The following is a 19,611-nucleotide window of genomic DNA, read 5'->3' as shown; positions in this document are numbered from 1 at the left end:
TTTATAAATAATGTAAATTAAAATAGTACTTTTTTATATAAAAGAAATAAGGGAAGAAAGTTGTGAAAAATGGTAAAAGTTGAAAGCAGGAAAAAAGGTGTTAAGTGGGGCTGGTGCTGCCAAATGCATTAGTTGAATGATTTAGTGGCGAAGCATGAAAGAGGAATAGTCTAACTGTGCGGCTCTGAGATGATCTATTTATGTCTTTACACTCCTCAAGATCTGCATCGCATGTTAAAAGAACCCACTCTTGAGCATCGTCCAAATACTTCACCTGAATTTTGCTCATCTCCTTCAGATTGAAACGTCTTGCAATTTCCATCTGCAAATCTCTGAATCCGCAATTTGGTTGCAAGCTAAAACGGATTTTTTCATCTCCAAAAGTAGCTTTCACCCTGAAAGTACCACCGTCCGTGTTCCAGACACTGCTGGTTTGGGGCAGGGGAGGTAGAGCATCCAGGCTTTGAATGGGAATGGGAATGGAAATGGGAATAGGAGGATGGTGGACTTGCATTGATGCGCCTGATTGCTTATCTGACATCAGAATAATCTCAGGATTGTTATTATTGTTGCTGTTGATAAGAGTGGTTGATTGGTTCAAACTCGGGTTACAACTCTGACTGCAAGACGAAGTGGAAGTAACTCCTTGGTTACTAAACAACCCATTTTCGGAATAAAACTTGGAATTATCACTGTTTATCTTGGGTGATTCGGAAACACCATTGGCACTCAACTCTGGAAAACTGGTGTAGAAGGAGCCAATTTGAATGGCACCTTCGGCACCCTGGACAGAGTCGATCACAAGTTGAAGTTTCCTTAAGGAGTGCCCCACCTTTTTAATTTTCCTTGAAGGCCACCTCGTAATCCCATGTTGTCTGCATATTCTTTTTAAAGTGGTAGGACATACTGCAATCAGAAGAAGAGAATTATGAATAGTAACACTATAATAGTAATGAGGAAATTGATAGAATATGAATGAACATGTATGTGTCTCCCACGTACCCCCAATGCTCTTGGCAGCGTCTTTTAGGCTTCCTGCAAAGTATTGTCTTAGAACCGGCAAACTGATTGTCTTCTCTGCCTTGGTTCGCCTCTTGTCGCCTGATTTCCTGCCACCCCGGCGGCCACCGACACCAGCACCGCCTGTTCCTTCCAAGTCCGAGAATACCTGTTCATTGCAGTTGGTTGTCACCTTGAACTCTTGTTTTGGCTCTTGGAGGTATTCCAGAGACACGGACACACCTTTCCCCTTCTGTTGGGCCTCCATCATATGTGCAATCCATGATGATGATTCCATTTCTTTGCTATGATGATGATGATGGTGTGACACCAATTCCTCCTCCTCCTCCTTGTCCAGTACAACGTGCAAACTCCGGCAAGCTTGCTGCACCAGCATAGACAAGGAGTTGAGTATCTGCTTCTGGTCTTGGGTGTCATGGCAATCCTTTGGGAGGAAAAACTCGAGGACAAAATCAGAGGAGACACTCCGGAGAGGAATGGCCACGGCGGCATGCAAGCCGAACATGTTTGCATGGTGTGCGAGAGGATATTCAGCCTTGGTGAAGGCAGTGATGTCATTTGCAAAGCAAGGCTTGGAGGTTGTGAAGGCTGTTCCAACCACTCCTTGACCCCCCAAAAGGTGGTACTCAGAGCAGGCTTCCAGGAATCCCAATACATCTACATCTGCCACAAAGCTTGCTGGATCAACAGTCGACACATAATTCTCATCGTTAGAATGCCCGCATCCACTCTTTCCTTGTTGGATGCAGGGAGCCCATGTCAGAGCTAAAGGCAACTCATGCGCCTTGCACACACATGTCAACACTTGTACTATCTCATTCAATGCACCTTGGTATAACTCATCAAAACCCTGATATATAGATATAGTATTCAGCCATATATCCTTATTAATCCAATTTACTCATCAGTCACTTAAGTACGTACCTTCACGGTCATGGCTGATGGAATGAAGTTCTGAAGAGAAGGGCTCCTAAAATCAACATCCTATTCATCAATCGCAATCGTTAAATGCGGTGTCTTAACATAAACCCAACATAAAATAATAAAAATAGTAGTAATAACCTGAAGGTTGTGAAGGTCCGGGTTTACGTTGTTGGGCATGAGAATGTCGACAACACCGAGACAAATTCCAGTGCCTCTCTGAAAGACGGGAATGGCGAGAGATCCAGGACGTAGATCGTAGTGGTGAAGGCGGGGGTAGTCATGAGTTCTGAGGAAGCGAATGTTGGGAGGCCAGTGATCAGAAAGCCACTCCTCGTGAAACTGAAAGGATCTTGTTGCATCCCCATTGCTAATATAGTCGAGGGTGTATGGGAAATCCTGATGGTGATGAATCCCTACTTCACATCCTCTCCGGGCGGGGACCCATACCTGAATCACCATATTGGAGTTCTTGGCGTATTCTTTCAAGTACCCAACCGCAACCACTAATCTCTCCTTCACAGACGAAGATGGCCCCGGATTCCCCCTTGGTCCAATCCACCATCTCTTCCCCACCATCAAACTTTCTGCCTCTGATTCTTCCTCAAATATTATGTGCGCCCCATTCGACTCCATGCTCCTGTTCCACTTTGAAGCCTCCGTGCCACATCCAACCCTTGTTTCCACCCAGCATCCTTCTGCAAATAGCTCATCCATAAACTCCGTTTCTGGGGCAAAAATATCTGAGAACCCTCCATATTCCATCTTCCTTCCACTAACTCAAAACACTGCATATATTAAAAAAACATACAATAATATATTAAACACACACAGATACAAGGCGGAATGGGATGAAATACGATCCTGACGAGAAAAAGTGAGTGAGTGAGATGAAGAAGAAGAGAGACAAGAAATGTTACGGAGAACTGGACTTATACAGTAATCACCTGCTCATCAAAGTCCTGTATTTAATGACTCGGAGAGAACTGCAAATTTTCTAGAAGGTCAGTGGGACCCACGACTTAGAAAAACGTAGGAGAGGCTTCGCTCCCGTTAATATAGAAAGAAAGTTAGCAACTGACCAAACACTAATGTTCCATACTACTGCTAGGCCATCTCCTGTTACTCCAAATTTCAAAATGTTAAATCCATTTTTAAATTTAATTATTTATTGTTAATTTTATTTTTAATATTACTTTAATATTATTATTTTCATTAACTTTAGATTAACCCAACTATAGATTTATGTTTTGAGATTCTTTTAATTGGAAAATTGATGTGATGATGTATCCTACAAAATTATTTAACTATAGAAATCCTCGGAGTTTGCAGTCCGATAATCTCTGGGCGGTGTCGTCTAACGAACTATTTTATTAAGAATGTATAGTTTGTTTTAAAAAAAATGTTTAAATAAAATGTATAATTTATTTCCAACATTAATATAAAAATATAAATCTTATCAGTCTATTTAAGCTCATTGGTTCATTGACAATTAATAGTTTTCATACAAAAAAAGGTTATGAGGAAACTTTTTATGTTAAACTATGCTTTTAAAAATACAAGGGAAAATCTTAAAAATTGACATAAAATATATGTTAAAAAATGTGGTTTTGCTTAACTTTATTTTGCTTAGATGTAAAAAATGTTATACGAGAAAAAAAAAAGAAATAAACAGAATAAAATATGAGATACGAATATATATTAAAAAAAAAAAAACAATTTTGAAAGAAACGAAGAAGGTAGTAGAGAAATACAATGTATATGTATGAGTTAAATTGTAAAGTGTATGTGAAATGTACATAAATTGAGAGTTATAGAGAGAAAGTAGAAGGGTAAAAATATAAATGTGATGAATAATTATTAAACATAAGAGATATGAAAAGATGTATAAAATAAATAAATAAAAATAAAAGAGTGTGAAAGGTTATTGATAACAGTGTGATGTGAGATCCTTAGGAAGAAGGTGGGGTTGAAGAAAGGGCACAGCTCTTGCTTGAAGTTGCAGGCTTCCTCTGGATGTTCTTCCACTTGGCAGTCGTAGAAATTTTGTGCAAAAAGTGTAAAAGAAATTAGAGTGGTAAGTATTTAGAATTTTGAGATTTAAACCAAAAAAAAAAAGGGTTTTAATGATACTGCACCGCGTCATCCAAAATCCAAGTTGATACCGTGAAAAGAAAATGGATCCGATCTGATTGGTGGATGAATTGACGGAAAACTTAAACAAAATAAGAACTGTTGTTAAACCTTGGGCATGGTTGTTCAAGCTAGACAGATCGGTGGTTTTTGGTTTCTTTGAAAATGAAAGGGAATAATTCTTATTGCTCAGATTTGTCGAAATAAGATTCTCAGACAACTCATACATATCACTTTCATTTAAGTTAATCCTTTCTCTCTCTATCTCTCTCTATCTCTCTCTATACATAAACTCCAACAAGGATCAACATCAAACAACTTCTTACCAGAGATTCTATTACGTTAATTGTTTTCTTTTTCGTAGTAAAATATTGCATTAAAGATTAATTGAGCTTATTCTAGTCAAGAGATGGTTTGGCTTTAATGGAAGATGGAAAACATGCCAAAAGATATGCATCACAAGATTTCAAGGATGGATACAAAGATGGGTGAAATCTAAAATAAATTTTGGGACTCATTTTTTAACTTTTTATTTAAATCAAATATTTATACATATTATATATATATATATATATATATATATATATATTATTACGTCTTTAAATTACACGTATTAATAATTGGTAAAAAGTTAACACGAAAAGTTTATTATAAATCTATAATACTGTCAATTTAAGATTTTGAATATTTTAAACGTAATTTTAATACACGAAAGATTAATGTGTTTAAATGATAAATGTGTTTGTCTTTTGTATGATTTGCTTAATTAATATGTGGTTTATATTTACGTGTGTAAATGTCTAGTGAATTATTAGACACTGAATTTAGGTATAATTCAATCCTTTAAAAATGATTCAATAATATAAAATTTGTTTTTATTTATATATTAGACACTGAATTTAGGTATATAAAATTTGATTTAAGATTTAATAGACTGAGTGACTACCTTTTTATTAATAAGATTATTCGTTCCTAGACTGACTAAACGCTTATATAATACATATTTTAAGACTATAAATTTACAATTTGGAGAAGGCTTTTCCATAAATACATCATAATGGTTAAAAACTAAAAAAAATGTACCACTTTCTTAAGCTGTTTTAAATATGAGACTTGGTGTGGAATCTTAAGTGAGAAACTCATGATTCACAAGGATTCCAAATGCGGGGCACTTTACCCTAAGAAATTAAGAAAAATAATAAAATACATATTTCGTAAGCAAAGCTTTGCTCGTGGTGGCTTCCCGTACTGCTCAAAGCTACAAACATATATATACACACCTACATCCACAACACTAAACTTCAAAGGCGACATTAATTCTTCACCGCAATCACGAAAGTGACCCTTCAATTATTTTATTTTAAGGACGTGTCACCAAGATATTCGCCATTACCACCAAACGTATTTTATATTTCAAAATATAACCTATTCCACTTCTCAACTTTTCTCTCAAAAACCACTTTCTCTCACACTTTTCTTTCTTTTCCTTCCATCATCTATAATTACTTTTTTTTTACATTATATTTCCTCTCACATCTCCACTAATTAATATGCATTATTTATTAGATACCGATTATATGATATCTTAACATTTTCAACTAATAACTAACTAATTATTTTTTCGAGTACCACTAGATTAAATTTTCTCAAGTGATGAACTCAACTTTGTGATAAAATATCATTATTAAAAAAATATTACTAAATATGATAAAACTACAAACCAATAATGTCCCTTTAACAATCAACGTAAATAAAGTGCCTAAAAGACATATAGCTCAAAAAATATAACAGGACTTCAGTAAAAATGTTGCATTGAAATGACTAAAAGATGATGAAATCTTTCAAGCCAAACTAACTAATTCTATGGTTAATAAATTTCAAGCCTCGATAACTTTCCTCGTTACAATTGATGATATTTTTTCTAATAAATATATCAAATAACGTATTCTGAATTTGGTGATCAAGAATAGTATGTACTCGTGAAACGTAAATTGTAATAGTGAAATATTATTATAACATTACAACAAAATTATTCTGAAACAATCACATCATTTCTATATCTTATAAAATCACGGTGCAATTTTCTTTTTAATATGTGCAATGCTGGGTCTTGGCCATAAATATAAGTTATAACTTGTGTTTCCTATAGAAGTTGGAACCATTTAATTGGGGTGCCCAAAATTAAATTAATTAATTACTGTTACATTTGTAAGATTTAAAAGTGTCTTGAGTGATGTTTGAATATTTTATTTCTAAAATGTCGAGTCTATAAATAAAAAATTGATTATTGAAGTTTTATTTTATAAAGATTATTATTATTTTTATTTCTTTTTAAGTTTTAAAAGATTCTTTTATTTTTTTTAAATTAGATATTGTCTAAGAATCTTGATATAGGATAGACCAAAATAGTCAAATCAAATATTTTTATTTGAGTAAATTTATTTTTATTTTGAGTTAATTTTTAAAAGTTTTATATGTATGAATATATAATTATTTGAGATGAACTTTTATTTCTCTCATATTGATAGAAACCTGATAGAAACCTTCAAATAATTTGTTATATCATGTGGAGACTTTAAAATTATTTTGAACACTTCAATTCTTTGACTTCTAAAGATATTTACTTTTTCTAGTTACTTGTTTTTCTTTGAGATACTCATATTTTTAAGCTAGTTAAAATTATGATTATAGAAAACACTTTGACGCACGACAAACAATAAATGTGATTATTAATGAACGCAACTATTATATCTTTTAGAATGTGCTATTTGCACTGCTAGGATCTTTATATCAATGGATCTGGTTCAATATCTAATTGAAAATAATGTAAATGGCATAATGTCATCTCAAATAAATATATAAAGATTAGATATATGTCGGTTTGCTTAATAAACCAACATGTATTCGACGAAAAACAATTTTTGTCATATTCAAGAGTCATTTAGTTATATTACGAGTCCAATAATCTTTAACATGATATATGTTGAAGAGTTTACCATTAAACAAAATTTGATTTACTATCTAGAAAAATATAAATTATAAACTGTAATATGAAAACCTAATAAAATCCTTAAAAAATAATAAATTATAAATAAAATAAAATATTGAAAGCTAACAGCAGGATTTGAAAATGTAGTAAATATTTTAACTTAATGATTTCTTTCTTTCACTCTTTATCATATACTTTATGATTGTGCATACTATTTTTCTTTCATCAATTTTCAAGAATAATATAATAGTATTTTCTTACTCCGCACCATTTAAAAACTATTTATCTGATTATTAAAATATCTTTATTGGCCGGCAGGCTTAAGTACATCATGGAACCAAGATATAATTACGTCGTTACAACAATATCAATAACAATTGATACAGTAGTAAAATGCAATCAAATTCAAGATTACCATGTTGAGATGATTCCTTAGCGAAAATAACTCCAAGCAAATAATGCACACCTAATTAATAATTAAATATAAATATTGAATTTCAATAAGATGGAAAATGTATTATAAAATTAGAGTAAAAGTCACAACTATTACTTTAAAATAGTATATTTTAAATAAGCTTTTGCCTTATTGTATAAAACGATATTGGTTTTAAAACAAAAAAAAATTATAAATAACGTACTAAAATTGGAGAGTTGAATGACTTAGCTTATATGTGGTGATTAAAAGAAGTGGTGAATAAGTATGAGTTGTGTCGCAGTCTAGTAGGATTGATTTAGGATGAATTTGTAAAGAAGAAAGCAAGTTAATGGTATTTTAAAGAAAAAGTAAAGCATGTTATGTTGGTAGACAGAAAGCGATTTAATCCTATTGTATTTGGGGTTAGTCATTGAAAAGGAAATGAAATATTAAGTATTAGGAAGCTAGAAGCAACTTTAAAAGATAGATTCAACAGAACGGTGACGTTTTATATATATGAGTGTGTCATTTGATGTAAAAATTGTAAGCGGCGAATTGCTTATTAACAAGGTTGAAATAAAGTACATAGAATACCACAAAGTTTTTGTAGTAAAAGCACTGATCATAGTATGTTACTGTACATTTTTAAATGATGATATCCTTTTTTACGTCAATTCCTCGACTTGCGTCTTTCTAACGAAAAGTTCACGTTTTATACAATGCTTCCTATCATCATTCACTCTTTATGATGTGCTATTTGGATTTTCACTAAGTCCAATGCTTAATTTCGTTAGTATATGGAATCCACGTATATTCATTTATAAAACTAAATAACTTTTATTTTTTTTTTTATTTGCATAGTGTGACTTTCTAAAAGAACATTGAAAGAAGAAAGATGGTAATTCACAATGTAAAATTCATGTAAATGGCAAAACTTCTTGATAATTGATTTGTTATATAAATATTAAATACAAACATTATAAATTAAACATATTAAATGGTAAAACACATTTATCAATTTTTGAATTTGAGTGAACTATTATTAGATAATTTTAATTAAAAATTTATTTTGAAATCTATAAATAAATAAATAAATAAATTTATTATGAATTTAATATTATACTGTAATAACCAATCAAGATTAATTTTGTAACGAAAATTTACAAAGATATTTTAATATTGAAAGAAAAGTGCAAAAAGAGTTTGATCATAATATTCGATTCCACACTTGAAAAAGCATTTATGACATTATTTATTATAACATCTATCGTTTTGTAAATTCTAATATCTTGTTTTTATAAGCAATTTCTAATATCTAATAAGGATAGGGTCTTCAAGTATACACTTTCAATGTCATCAGTTGAGTTTGATATTATCTATTCCCCTAACTATTATAAATTTAATGGTACCGAAAAATAGGTAAAGTTTCCTACATTGAATATTCAGTGAACATTAAAATACATATATTCAACAAAAAACGCAATATATATGTCTAAGCAAAACAAAACCAAATTAGAAAAAAAGTTGGAGTATGCTGGGCGGAAGAATCTGATGTGATCTACTTAAGTAATTTAATAATTAAAACATTGTTTAGATAGGCACATCCAATTTAATAATCTCTACACCTACGTTGGATTTTCTGTATCATTTAGTAGGGATGTTTCCCGTAATTTCTTACTAATTCTTATCTTATATATTAAAATTTCCTACGTGTTAAAAGAGTATTTTTGTAAAATTGGATCTGTGGTCAGATAGAATAAATAATTAATATATAATTTTTTAGATGCATTCTTATTCAATAATAATCCATACAATATATATATATATATATATATATATATATATATATATATATATAACTAAAATTTAATATTGATAAAAAATAAGATTAAATTATCTATGATATGTAATTAAAATATAATTCTTATATTGAAATTGAAACAATAAGGTTTTTAATAAGATTATCCTTACATTATGCATATTTTACTATTTATATTTTAACCATTTATTATGACAAATATAACTATTTTTGTTTTAGATGCACCTCAAGTGTTCTGCTTTTAATATGTAGTCTACTGTCTAAGTTTTATTCAATGAAAAATCTTTTGTTTGTCTAATTAAGGTTCAATCTCAATCCAATTTATGACTCTGATTGATATTTATTCCTAATCTTAATTCCTAACATCTTTTTTAAGAAGTACTTTAGTGGTGAAACTGTTCGATTGGCCTCTACTCATGTCTGGTTAGATGTTTGTCTTGTTCGGATTTAGAGATTTAGTTGTTCTAGCCGAGCATACGGTATAATATGTATAATATTAATAACTTTTTTGGTGTATACAAGTTTTTATCAATTTATTATGGAATTAAAATAATTACATGCAATAAAAAAATACCAATAAAATAAATAAATACTACTTATAACAAAATTACAAAAAATATTTTGTATTTATTTTTATAATTACCTTTTATGAAATATCATTTGATATATTTTTCATGAAAACATGTCTATTGGTTTTAAACAGGACAAAATTCTTATTTTTAAAAATTTTTGAAAGAGTGAAAAAATAATACTGGTTAAAAAAGATATATTTTTTTTGTTAAAATATTTCATATTCTTTGAATTTGATAACGTTTGTTCGAATTAAACGAGCATACTGTGTAATATACAGAGAAACATCTTTGCACTCTGCAGAATGCAGACTTGTCAAAATTAAAGAGGTTTCTTCGAAAATAAACTTATGAAACTCTTAATTTTCATTTTTGATAATTTTATCAAACATAAAAATGCTTAGAAATTTTAAATTCAATGTTTAGAGATTAAAATTATAATTAAGTTTATACTGGTCAATGTGAGACATGCTATGATATTAAATTGGTTTTACTTAATTTTTTGGTAGCCTATGATAACATTTGTTCTACCTCCTGTACAATGTATTATGATCAGATTGACCTCAAAGCATTTGGATTTTGCGCGGAGGGTCATAATTTATTCATATATCATTCCTGCAAGTCACGTGAAAATATCTGAATGATATTTGTTGTTTACCTGTAAAACATGACCTAAAATGGGATGGTTTTAAAACATGGCCTATTTTACTTTCATCTAAGCAATAGTTTCCTGAAAAATATACATGGCTTTGAAAAATGGAAACTTAAAAAAGACAGATTTTGTTCAAATAAAATATAAAGCAAACCATTAAACCTTCTAAATAAGCAAAGGTTTCAAGAATCACACACCCACAATATTAGTGCAATCTTTAATTCATACCAAAATGATAACTAAACTATTTGTTCTTTATCTACATGAATAAGCACGCGCACAAGCAGTTCTCTGGCCACATTTGCTTTGTCAAAACAACAAACTGAAAATCAGACCCTACTTGAATGTTTTTCTCTTCTTGAAAGCCATCCATCCTCTTCCCTCAGAGTTATATTCCAAAGCAGCTTGATATTCATTTTTTTAAGCAATTTTCTAGGAAATTCCTGCAACCAACCAACACCAATTATATCATCTCATCAAGTCGCCAACTATTTCATAACAAAAACTAAACTGAGCAATTATATATCTATCCCACTTTATCTCAAGGCCAAGGTAAATATCTATTACTTTAACAACTAATTTTATCAAAAGCTTTCAACTCTCACATAAAATGCACTGTTTTTCTTTTTTTCCTGAACATAAAAAACTGCACTATTCTGAAAATACAATTCAGTTACTTAAAAAGGACACACTCATTCATTCAAATCAGAGAAGACTAACTACTTACTTAACTTGTAAACATAGGTAAAAGAATAAAATAACCAACCACTCTTTTTAGATGATTATCGTTGTTTTGTGGTTCTTACACGCTCCTGCACAGTAGTTTTCTTTTTTGTTTAGCAGATGGCATCCAACTGTGCCAATCGCTCTAATCCTTACCATCAATGCATTCAAGCTTGCTCTCAATCCACCAACCAAACCAAGATCACCACACACACAAATAAAAACAAGATTAATTCAGGTTAATTACTTTTCTTTTTCTTCTGCTCTTATGCATCATAACAGCATCTGTTAAATTTAGTTTTGCATATATCTCAAACCTTGTAAATTTTGCATCTTAAGGTTATGGTCGAAGTGTGACAGACGGTCAGCTTGGCAAAAAGGTTGATAAGCAAAAACGAATTTACTCAGCTTGTCCTAAAGCATTTAATCCTTACCACGAGTGTGATGACAATTGTTACAAAAGATTATCGGATTCAGGTACCCTATACAAGTTTGAGCTCAAAGCAAAACAGAGTTCTCAAAAGTGATTCCAAAAGCAATGAATAAAGAGAACTTACTATTCATTTGCAGCCATACACCATCATATTTCTCCATTTATCTTTCAGATCAACCTGGCAAAAATAATTACATCAGTATAAAAAACGTGAATTATAAAAAAGCAAGAACAACTTAGTTATCAATCTTACTTCGGTTCTCTCCCCAAATATATCCTTGTGTGCATTTAGGATTAACTTCCACTTTCCCCTGCCAAACCTGTACATGTGAAGCAAATATAATAAGGTTGAGAAATCAAGAAAAAATTTATGTAATCAAAATTCACAAGAAAATCATGATTTTTCTAATTTAAAATAAACACTTACGTCTCTACGCCATTTTTAAGTGTCTCTTCTTCTAACCGATTCCATTTTTTCGTTGTTCTTCTCCTTCTAATGGTTACTGGTTTGTAGATTTTCAACGGAGAAAGTTTTTTCTTTTTAGGACTCGCCAAATTAAATCTTGATGTGCCAACCTCCAGATTATCTTCTAAATCCCGCTGCAAAAGAGAATGAACACAATTAGACATTAATTAATTGCACAAGACATTCACAAAAGAATTAACAACATAAAAATAGGAAAAAGAGTCATGAAAGAAAAATACTATGATTGTCCTTTATACCTCGTCAACACCGGCTGCATTTTCCACTTGCTCCACCTCATCATCATTTATATCCGATGACCAAGAGAAAAATGTCTTCTCACTATCTTCCAAGGCTTCCCCAATCTTTTCAACTTCAATAGTTGGAAACAATGAAAATATGACCAAGTTTAAATTCTAATTATAAAATCAAACCAATAGCGATCATAAAATATGACCAAAAACATTAGTATCAGATGATAAAAATGATTTGGGATGATACCTCCTTCTTCGCTTCCTTGAGCCTCAATCGTGTGCTGTGTAGCTGTGTGCTGTGTAGCTGTGTGCTCGGTAGCTGTGTGCTCGGTAGCTGTTAACGGAGCAAAAGGAGAGCCCTTACAGGCTTCGTCGAAAAACGCCCTGAGTTTGATAATGGCACTGCCTCTTGTGTCCATGGAGGCCAATAGCTCCTTCACTTGTGAATCCAAAAGTGAAGTTTCAATGTAGTTTCTCCACTCCTCCAATTCCACCGAGAAGAGAAGGCTCCCTTCTCTCATGTGCGCAGTACTAAGTCGCCATATCCTCTTTACGGCGCGGAGGTAGAAAAGATTGTGGGGAAGATTCAGACGTAGATATTTGACTGTGCATTCCACCGCCACGGCGCAGTAGGCAGCACTGATGGTGGCAGGGACAGGAACGGCATCGCGGAGAAAGAGTTCCTCAAGATAGTCGAGGATTTTGAGATGATTGTCGGAAATGCTGATGGAGTGAGAAGAGAGGAGGTCATTTTGAATGATCTTCAGAAGAAACGTCTTCTTGAAACCGGAATCATTATCAGACTTGGAGTAGACTTGGAGCATATGTTTCACCATGCTCTCTTTTTCCTCAGTGTCCCGGAATGGGCTCCGAATGAGGAATTCTAGTAAAGCGTTGCGAAGATCATCCATTCTCTCCATCTTCCTACACACTGGCGCGGCGAGTCTTCGACGGCGGTGAGCTTTCCACGGCGGAAGCGAGCCTTCGACCTGCAGCAGCGAGCCTTCAAGAGTAACGAGTCTCTCTGATGAGAAAGGAATGTAGGAGAAAATTGTGATAGCTTGGCGAGAAAGCAAAGGATAGGAAACATAAAACACAGTTAAATGAGTGAAACTAGAATAAGTTTAGTATAGGAAACAACATACCCAGATATTTTGAGGAACCTGTTCTTTTCAACCAATGCACAAAAATCCCATACTACACTTAACTTTCACGCACACCATCACACCATCATCCTAACGCCTGTGCTTTCTTCTTCTTCCATTTTCTTTCTATTTTCAATTTTTTTTAAATTCAACCAACAACTCAGATTCACTTTCTCCAATCCGACGTCTCTCAATTTTAAATCTCCTTTATTTATTTATTGCAATGCTTACTTTAAAATAGTATATTTAATTAAGTTTTTGCATTGGTTTAAAAAAAATGATAAATAAACGTACTAAAATTGGATAGTTGAATGACTTAGCTTATGTGGTGATTAAAAGAAGTGGTGAATAAGTATGAGTTGTGTCGCAGTCTAGTAAGATTGATTTAGGATGAATTTGTAAAGAAGAAAGCAAGTTAATGGTGTATGAGCATTAAAATATGAAATGACACACGCTGCTGCCCCCATGGTCGGTGTGAGCTGAAATATCAGTCTGTCAAGGGATAAATGGTGGCACAGCACGCTCTGGAATTATGCTTTTGGCACTGCAACAGAACTTTTGTGTTTTGAATTACAACCTAATTGATGATTCGATTTGGCAAAGCAAAATGATTGATTATTTCTTGAAAAGGAAACAATGGTTGCACAAATGAAGCAAATTGCTTTTTGATACTTCTGTGTTTTGATATGTCGGGGAAACAGCAAAAGATAATATTCACTTGATGTGAGGAAATGAATAGGGCAGAACATGTATACTTCTTGTACCCTATTTCGGTGTCAAGGGTCTGCCATTAGAGCGAGAATCCAATTTGTAAGGGTAAGAAGTAATTAGTTTTGTAAACTTAAGTTGATGAAATATTGATAGACGAATTGATTTTATTTTAATAACTTGTCATTTTTATTGTGTAAAGTAAAATCTATAATTTGTGTCATGATTCAACCATTTACGATTTTATGAATCTCTTATGATTTTAACCATAATTTCGATTTTAACTACCTTGATTTCAACAATGAAATATAATAAGCATAGATAAGAGGGACATAACCTTTGTCTCCTTTAACTATACAAGCCTTGAAAGATGAGTATAGGCTATGTAAGATTATTGTGTTTGACTTTCTTATTTAAACATGTAAGCTTCCTAGGTTTGGCGTGGAAATCCTAGCCGGTGTCAATATCATATCACCTTTTCACTATTGTTAAGACCAAAAACATGGAAAGAAGCTAATAATGAAATTAAAACTTCAACAATTTGATTAGTGCCATAAAAGGATCATGGTTCACAAGTAAAATAATCATTAATGTAATTTTATTATTTTTATTGTGAGTATTATAGTCATCTCTTACTTCAATAAATTTCCATATAAAAACGGTAATAGAAATAATAGAATTATTTGTTTCTTGAGTGTAAGAAACCTCATTGCAATTATCACGCAGTAAGCTAAAGGAGATAGGAGTTTTAAGCACAATAAAAACTTGAAGGGGAGGCATAACTTCACAAGCCTAGACCATAATTATTACAACTTAAATCATCAACATTTATCAATTAAATTATAATTGTTCCGGATGAACTTTAACTGCCAACGCGCTCCTCCAAAATCTTTGGGTAATCCGTACAAACGATCCTCTAACCCTGTGTCAACTCCGTACGTTCTTACTCAGACCGGCCGGGTACTTGCTAAAAGCACTCCGACGCTCAAGTCAGTATAATGGAAAGGGTAAAAGATATAACTAATGGGAATAAATGAACATTTAATGTAACCAACTACCTTTCACCTTTGACTTGTATTTATAGTATTCATCATGGGCCCTTAATTACCTAATCCTTAATCACGGCCCAATCTATGGTTCAATCCTTCTAATTATGTTTTGCCATACTCTAATTACCTTGCTCCCTAACACCCATCTCGGGTTTAACCGGTCGGCCGACATCCGTTACCTCTTTCCCGGCATCCTGGTTTGCAACGTCGTAGTGACTTCCACAGTCATGCAGACACGACCGGTCGATGTTAACAATCATCCAGTACTATGACTCGTGGGATGCTGCTCTGGAACATCGTGATCTTCCGTGACTGTCCGTCCACTGATGTTGTTGTGGAGGTGACAACCTTCTGCGAGCCCTAGCTCCTAGTCACCGGTCATGTGATGATATATTAGTCTTTTGGTTGCCGCAACCGTCCGTCCGCCGTTGTTGCTATGAAGGTAGGAACCTTCTGCGAGCCCTAGCTCCTAATCATCGGTCACTAGACGATGGGTTGACCAATCTTTGACCGCCTCCGCCGATATGTAGTCAGGCCGCACAACACCGTGCTTATCCGGTCCCTACTGTACAATAATTATTAGTTATAGGAATAATTTAATATGTAAGTATAATAATTATTCTACTTTATCCAGTTAAAACATTAATTAATCAATTAAAATCTAATAAAATAGGCTTATATATATATAATTTATAAAAATTAAAAATTAAAATATTAAAAAACAAATTAATAAAAAATGACAAGCACTTTTGAAAAAAAAAATTCAAATTTGATTCGTTTTTTGTTATAGTAAGTTGAACCAAAATAAGTAACACTGATCCGTTTTGTCACTTCTTAAAATAATTTTCATAAAATAATTTTAGACAAATGACTTATGCAAAAATCATATTCCATCAATGTCTTTTAATTTACTTAAATGAAAATACTAGACCCATATCATACTTATCTATTTTATACATAAATTACTTTGATCCTTAAATATATCTTAATTATCATAAATGAAATAAAAAATAATACAATAAGTGAGATTAAAATAGTAAAAAATGTAAAATTATTTAAAATCTACCATAAGATACGGTAGACAATAAATTATACTTATTTCTTTTAAAATAAAAATTGAATTAAATAAGAAAAAAATATAAAAATTAAAATAAATAAAAATTTAAATATATTTACCAACATAATAATTAAATCTAAAATTATAGTAATCCTATCTTTGTTTCGTCTTCCAATTACTGTAAAAAAAAAAACTGACAGATGTATTTTTTAAAATTATTTTCTTAAAAAAAACAGTCAATGGGATGAAAATAATATGGTTTTTCATCTATTTTATAGCAGAGAAAAATTATTTCTCTGCATTTCGTCATCCAATAGAAGACTAAAACATGCGCGTTAGTTTTTCATCCTTCGAATAAAATATTAAAAAATTTGCACATGTTTTCTCCTCAAAAGTTGACAAATAACGAAAACTAAATAAAAAAATAAAAAAATATTAGAATAAACCAAAGTAAGAAAAATAAATGTTGTTAAGACCAAGAATTACTAAATTTCCATATTTATAGGACATCAAAATAAAAAACAAAAATGTATAATTACTTTTCTTTTGTGAAATTTTCATCTCAAAACTAAAATAAGAAAAACAAAGACTATAAACGAATTCAAGAATTTTAAGTATTTCTTTTAATTGTTTTAGTTTGTAATGAATTTTTAATTTTTAATTCTAATAATATATTTTTCAATACATTATTATCATTAAAAAAAAAGAAGTTATCAAACATCTCTCTTTTGTGAACAATAATTAAATTTATTTAATTAATATTAATTACAAATAGTTATCTTTAAAATTAAATTTAATTGAATGAAATATAGTTGACATTTTCAAATTAATTTTTGTTAAATGTATTAATGAGATGAACNGAATATATNTTTTTCTAAAGTGAGTAAATAATAATGTCACATGAAAATATGATATTCAACATATTTACATTTTTATTCTTTAAAACTAATATAAATTCCATATATTTTATAAAAATGTTTTTGGGTTAAATATTTAATTCTTAATTACGGTAATATTTTTATTGACTACCTGTTTGACTATTTATTCTTTTTAAAATATATTGATATTATTGAATTTTATTCACACGAAATATTTTTCTTAAGAGTATTATTCTAAAATGATATTTAGTTTTTTAATATTTTATCTTTTATAATTAATATTTGAAATTCGCAGTTAATATTATATAGAAACTATCATCAAAAAGTTAATGGAAAGAGTACTCAAAGAGAAAGATGACCGAAAATTTGTCTTTTTATCCTTAATTTGTAACAAAAAAATTGATACCAAAAATTTCTCAGAAATGGATAAGTTAATGGAGAAAATTATAAGCTTTACAAAGGAAAGTAGCATTCTGTGTGAACACTCAATTCTGCACTTCTTTTGGTTCCATAGAATTAATAATAACATATTAATTATTGCTATTTTTATTTCTAATAAAATTGGCACAAAGTCTAATGACATTGTTGTATTAATGGACAGAGCTACGAACCCTAATCACAAGTTCTTTTTTCCTCAACGTCTCTCTCGTGGACAGACCCAGCTCGAGGTGTCCATGGGATTTTCTTCTTCTTTTCTTTTGTCCGGTTCAAATTTGCGAACGCTGGTGGCACGAGGAGGCGACAACGGCATTTCGGGTGGGGGTTCATTGTCGTGCAAGGAGGCGTCCTTTCTTTCTGTGATTTGTTCACGCATGATAGAAGCGATTTCGACAGCAGGCGCAACCTCCCTCTTGGCGGCACTGTGGTCGCGACAAAGCATCTCCGCGATGCAAGGGGGTTTCACTCTTCATTGACTTAGCGATTGTTGGTGCAAGTTGTTGGTCATGCGATTTGGGGGTTAGGAATTTGAATGGGGTTTTCTTTTTGTGTCTTGCGATTTTGGGTGCGGTCGTGAAGGAGAAGAAATTTCAGGTATGGGAAGCTATTTTCATTGCTTTAATATTTCTTTTATTACAAGCGTGAGATGAATGTGATTCTGACTGTTGAGCACGTGCTTTGTCATAGTTTACCATGGAACTTCTATTCCTTTTCTATTCCTCTTGATTTATGAAATAAGAACATTTTCTGTTACATCAAATGGTTGGTCATTTTCTAATATATTAGTTTTGTTTGAAAATCATCATGAAGAGTCAAATGTCAGTTATGAATGATATAATCTTGAGCCATACTTTATATGATTACTATCTTGATTAATTTCATTTGCTTGATGGTAAATTTTCCACTGCTGCTTTGAAATTTAAAATATTTTCTTGTTCAATCCTGTAAACAAGTGGCGATGCGGGGCTGCTCCAATAGCAGTATGTCATTCTTACCATTATTTTTCTTGTATTAATTTAAGCTACCGTGGACTTTAGAGGCAAAAGCTTTCTTGTCATGTGTGATGCATGTGTGATGCATGTGTTCATATATACCATTCATATTGAATAAATTGTTTATTGACTATAAATTTGATTAGATAATATTGAATGTCAAAAGTGTATATCATAAAATGTCATTCGTGTAGGTTTGAAAAAAGTTTATGAAAGGTGTTTAAGTTTAAAACTCTGACAGTGTACTTCTAAGATTTTGTAATTGGTTATCCAATGTAGTGTTACTGTCATTCTTCTTTTGTTTTATGTGATAATTATTTACATGGATTAAATTGTTAGAATATTGTTTTAAAAAGGCAAAAAAAAATTTAATTGATGCTGAAAAAGAAAATTGTTAACGCAGATACATGTCAAGACTCTAGAATTTATTTACTATTACTTTTTTCTATTTATTACACGCCTTTAGTGTTTGATACGGGAAGAGGTATGAAAGTTTTGTTAAATATAAAAAGCTATATACAGTCGTGATTTTATGTGTAAACTGTGTTGAGAAAATAAGTATTGTTGGAATTGTTGTTTTGGTTATAATTTGAGGCATAATTATTTTAATGATCATCTTTGCCTTCAATATATTGGTTTTGTTTAGTTTGGATAAACAATTCTATGGTACTGTGAACATATCATATATATATATATATATATATATATATATATATATATATGGGTTTGCTAACTTACGTACGTCTGATAATCAGTTGGTACATTTTAGCAATGTGTACCGGATTTCAGTAAACAAAAATACTCTTATATATTATGAATTAAGTTTAAAGGTTAAGGATATTTTAATAATTTTCACTTTCAAAATAAAAAAAATAAAAAAAGAAACCCTCCAAACCCTTACCCACCTCTCTCATCCTTTACTCTAGCCCCAATTGAAAAAAATCAAACACTTG

The 19,611-nt window shown here is 31.4% G+C and overlaps 2 protein-coding genes across 2 annotated transcripts; both read right to left on the bottom strand.

Moving 5' to 3' along the window:
* Positions 1–56: 56 nt before the first annotated feature.
* Positions 57–2,706, bottom strand: LOC106760515 (protein NLP2-like). Its single transcript, XM_022780319.1, has 4 exons — positions 2,083–2,706; positions 1,951–2,004; positions 1,003–1,870; positions 57–906 (listed from the first exon to the last, which is right to left on the bottom strand). Exons 1-4 carry the CDS (start codon positions 2,704–2,706, stop codon positions 101–103), a joined length of 2,352 nt encoding a protein of 783 aa, XP_022636040.1. The 3' UTR covers positions 57–100.
* A 9,095-nt stretch (positions 2,707–11,801) lies between these two features.
* Positions 11,802–15,553, bottom strand: LOC106760514. Its single transcript, XM_014643940.1, has 6 exons — positions 15,421–15,553; positions 12,639–13,415; positions 12,398–12,510; positions 12,102–12,274; positions 11,928–11,994; positions 11,802–11,852 (listed from the first exon to the last, which is right to left on the bottom strand). The coding sequence occupies exons 1-6, from the start codon at positions 15,551–15,553 to the stop codon at positions 11,802–11,804; spliced, it is 1,314 nt and encodes a 437-aa protein (XP_014499426.1).
* Positions 15,554–19,611: the final 4,058 nt, after the last annotated feature.

The sequence above is a fragment of the Vigna radiata genome, chromosome 5 (assembly GCF_000741045.1).
Source record: "Vigna radiata var. radiata cultivar VC1973A chromosome 5, Vradiata_ver6, whole genome shotgun sequence".
Classification (NCBI taxonomy): domain Eukaryota; kingdom Viridiplantae; phylum Streptophyta; class Magnoliopsida; order Fabales; family Fabaceae; genus Vigna; species Vigna radiata.
Note: the sequence above shows the minus strand (reverse complement) of the source record. Positions and strands in the feature narration are given on the sequence as shown.

Coding starts and splice junctions, on each gene's coding strand:
- LOC106760514 (XM_014643940.1), bottom strand. CDS start 15,553: ATGATTGTTAACATCGACCGGTCGTGTCTGCATGACTGTGGAAGTCAC. Junction 13,416..15,420: donor GATGGGTGTTAGGGAGCAAG/GTAATTAGAGTA, acceptor CTTTCTCATCAG/AGAGACTCGTTACTCTTGAA. Junction 12,275..12,397: donor ATGCAGCCGGTGTTGACGAG/GTATAAAGGACA, acceptor TCTCTTTTGCAG/CGGGATTTAGAAGATAATCT.
- LOC106760515 (XM_022780319.1), bottom strand. CDS start 2,706: ATGGAATATGGAGGGTTCTCAGATATTTTTGCCCCAGAAACGGAGTTT. Junction 1,871..1,950: donor TCATTCCATCAGCCATGACC/GTGAAGGTACGT, acceptor TCTATATATCAG/GGTTTTGATGAGTTATACCA. Junction 907..1,002: donor CGCTGCCAAGAGCATTGGGG/GTACGTGGGAGA, acceptor TTCTGATTGCAG/TATGTCCTACCACTTTAAAA.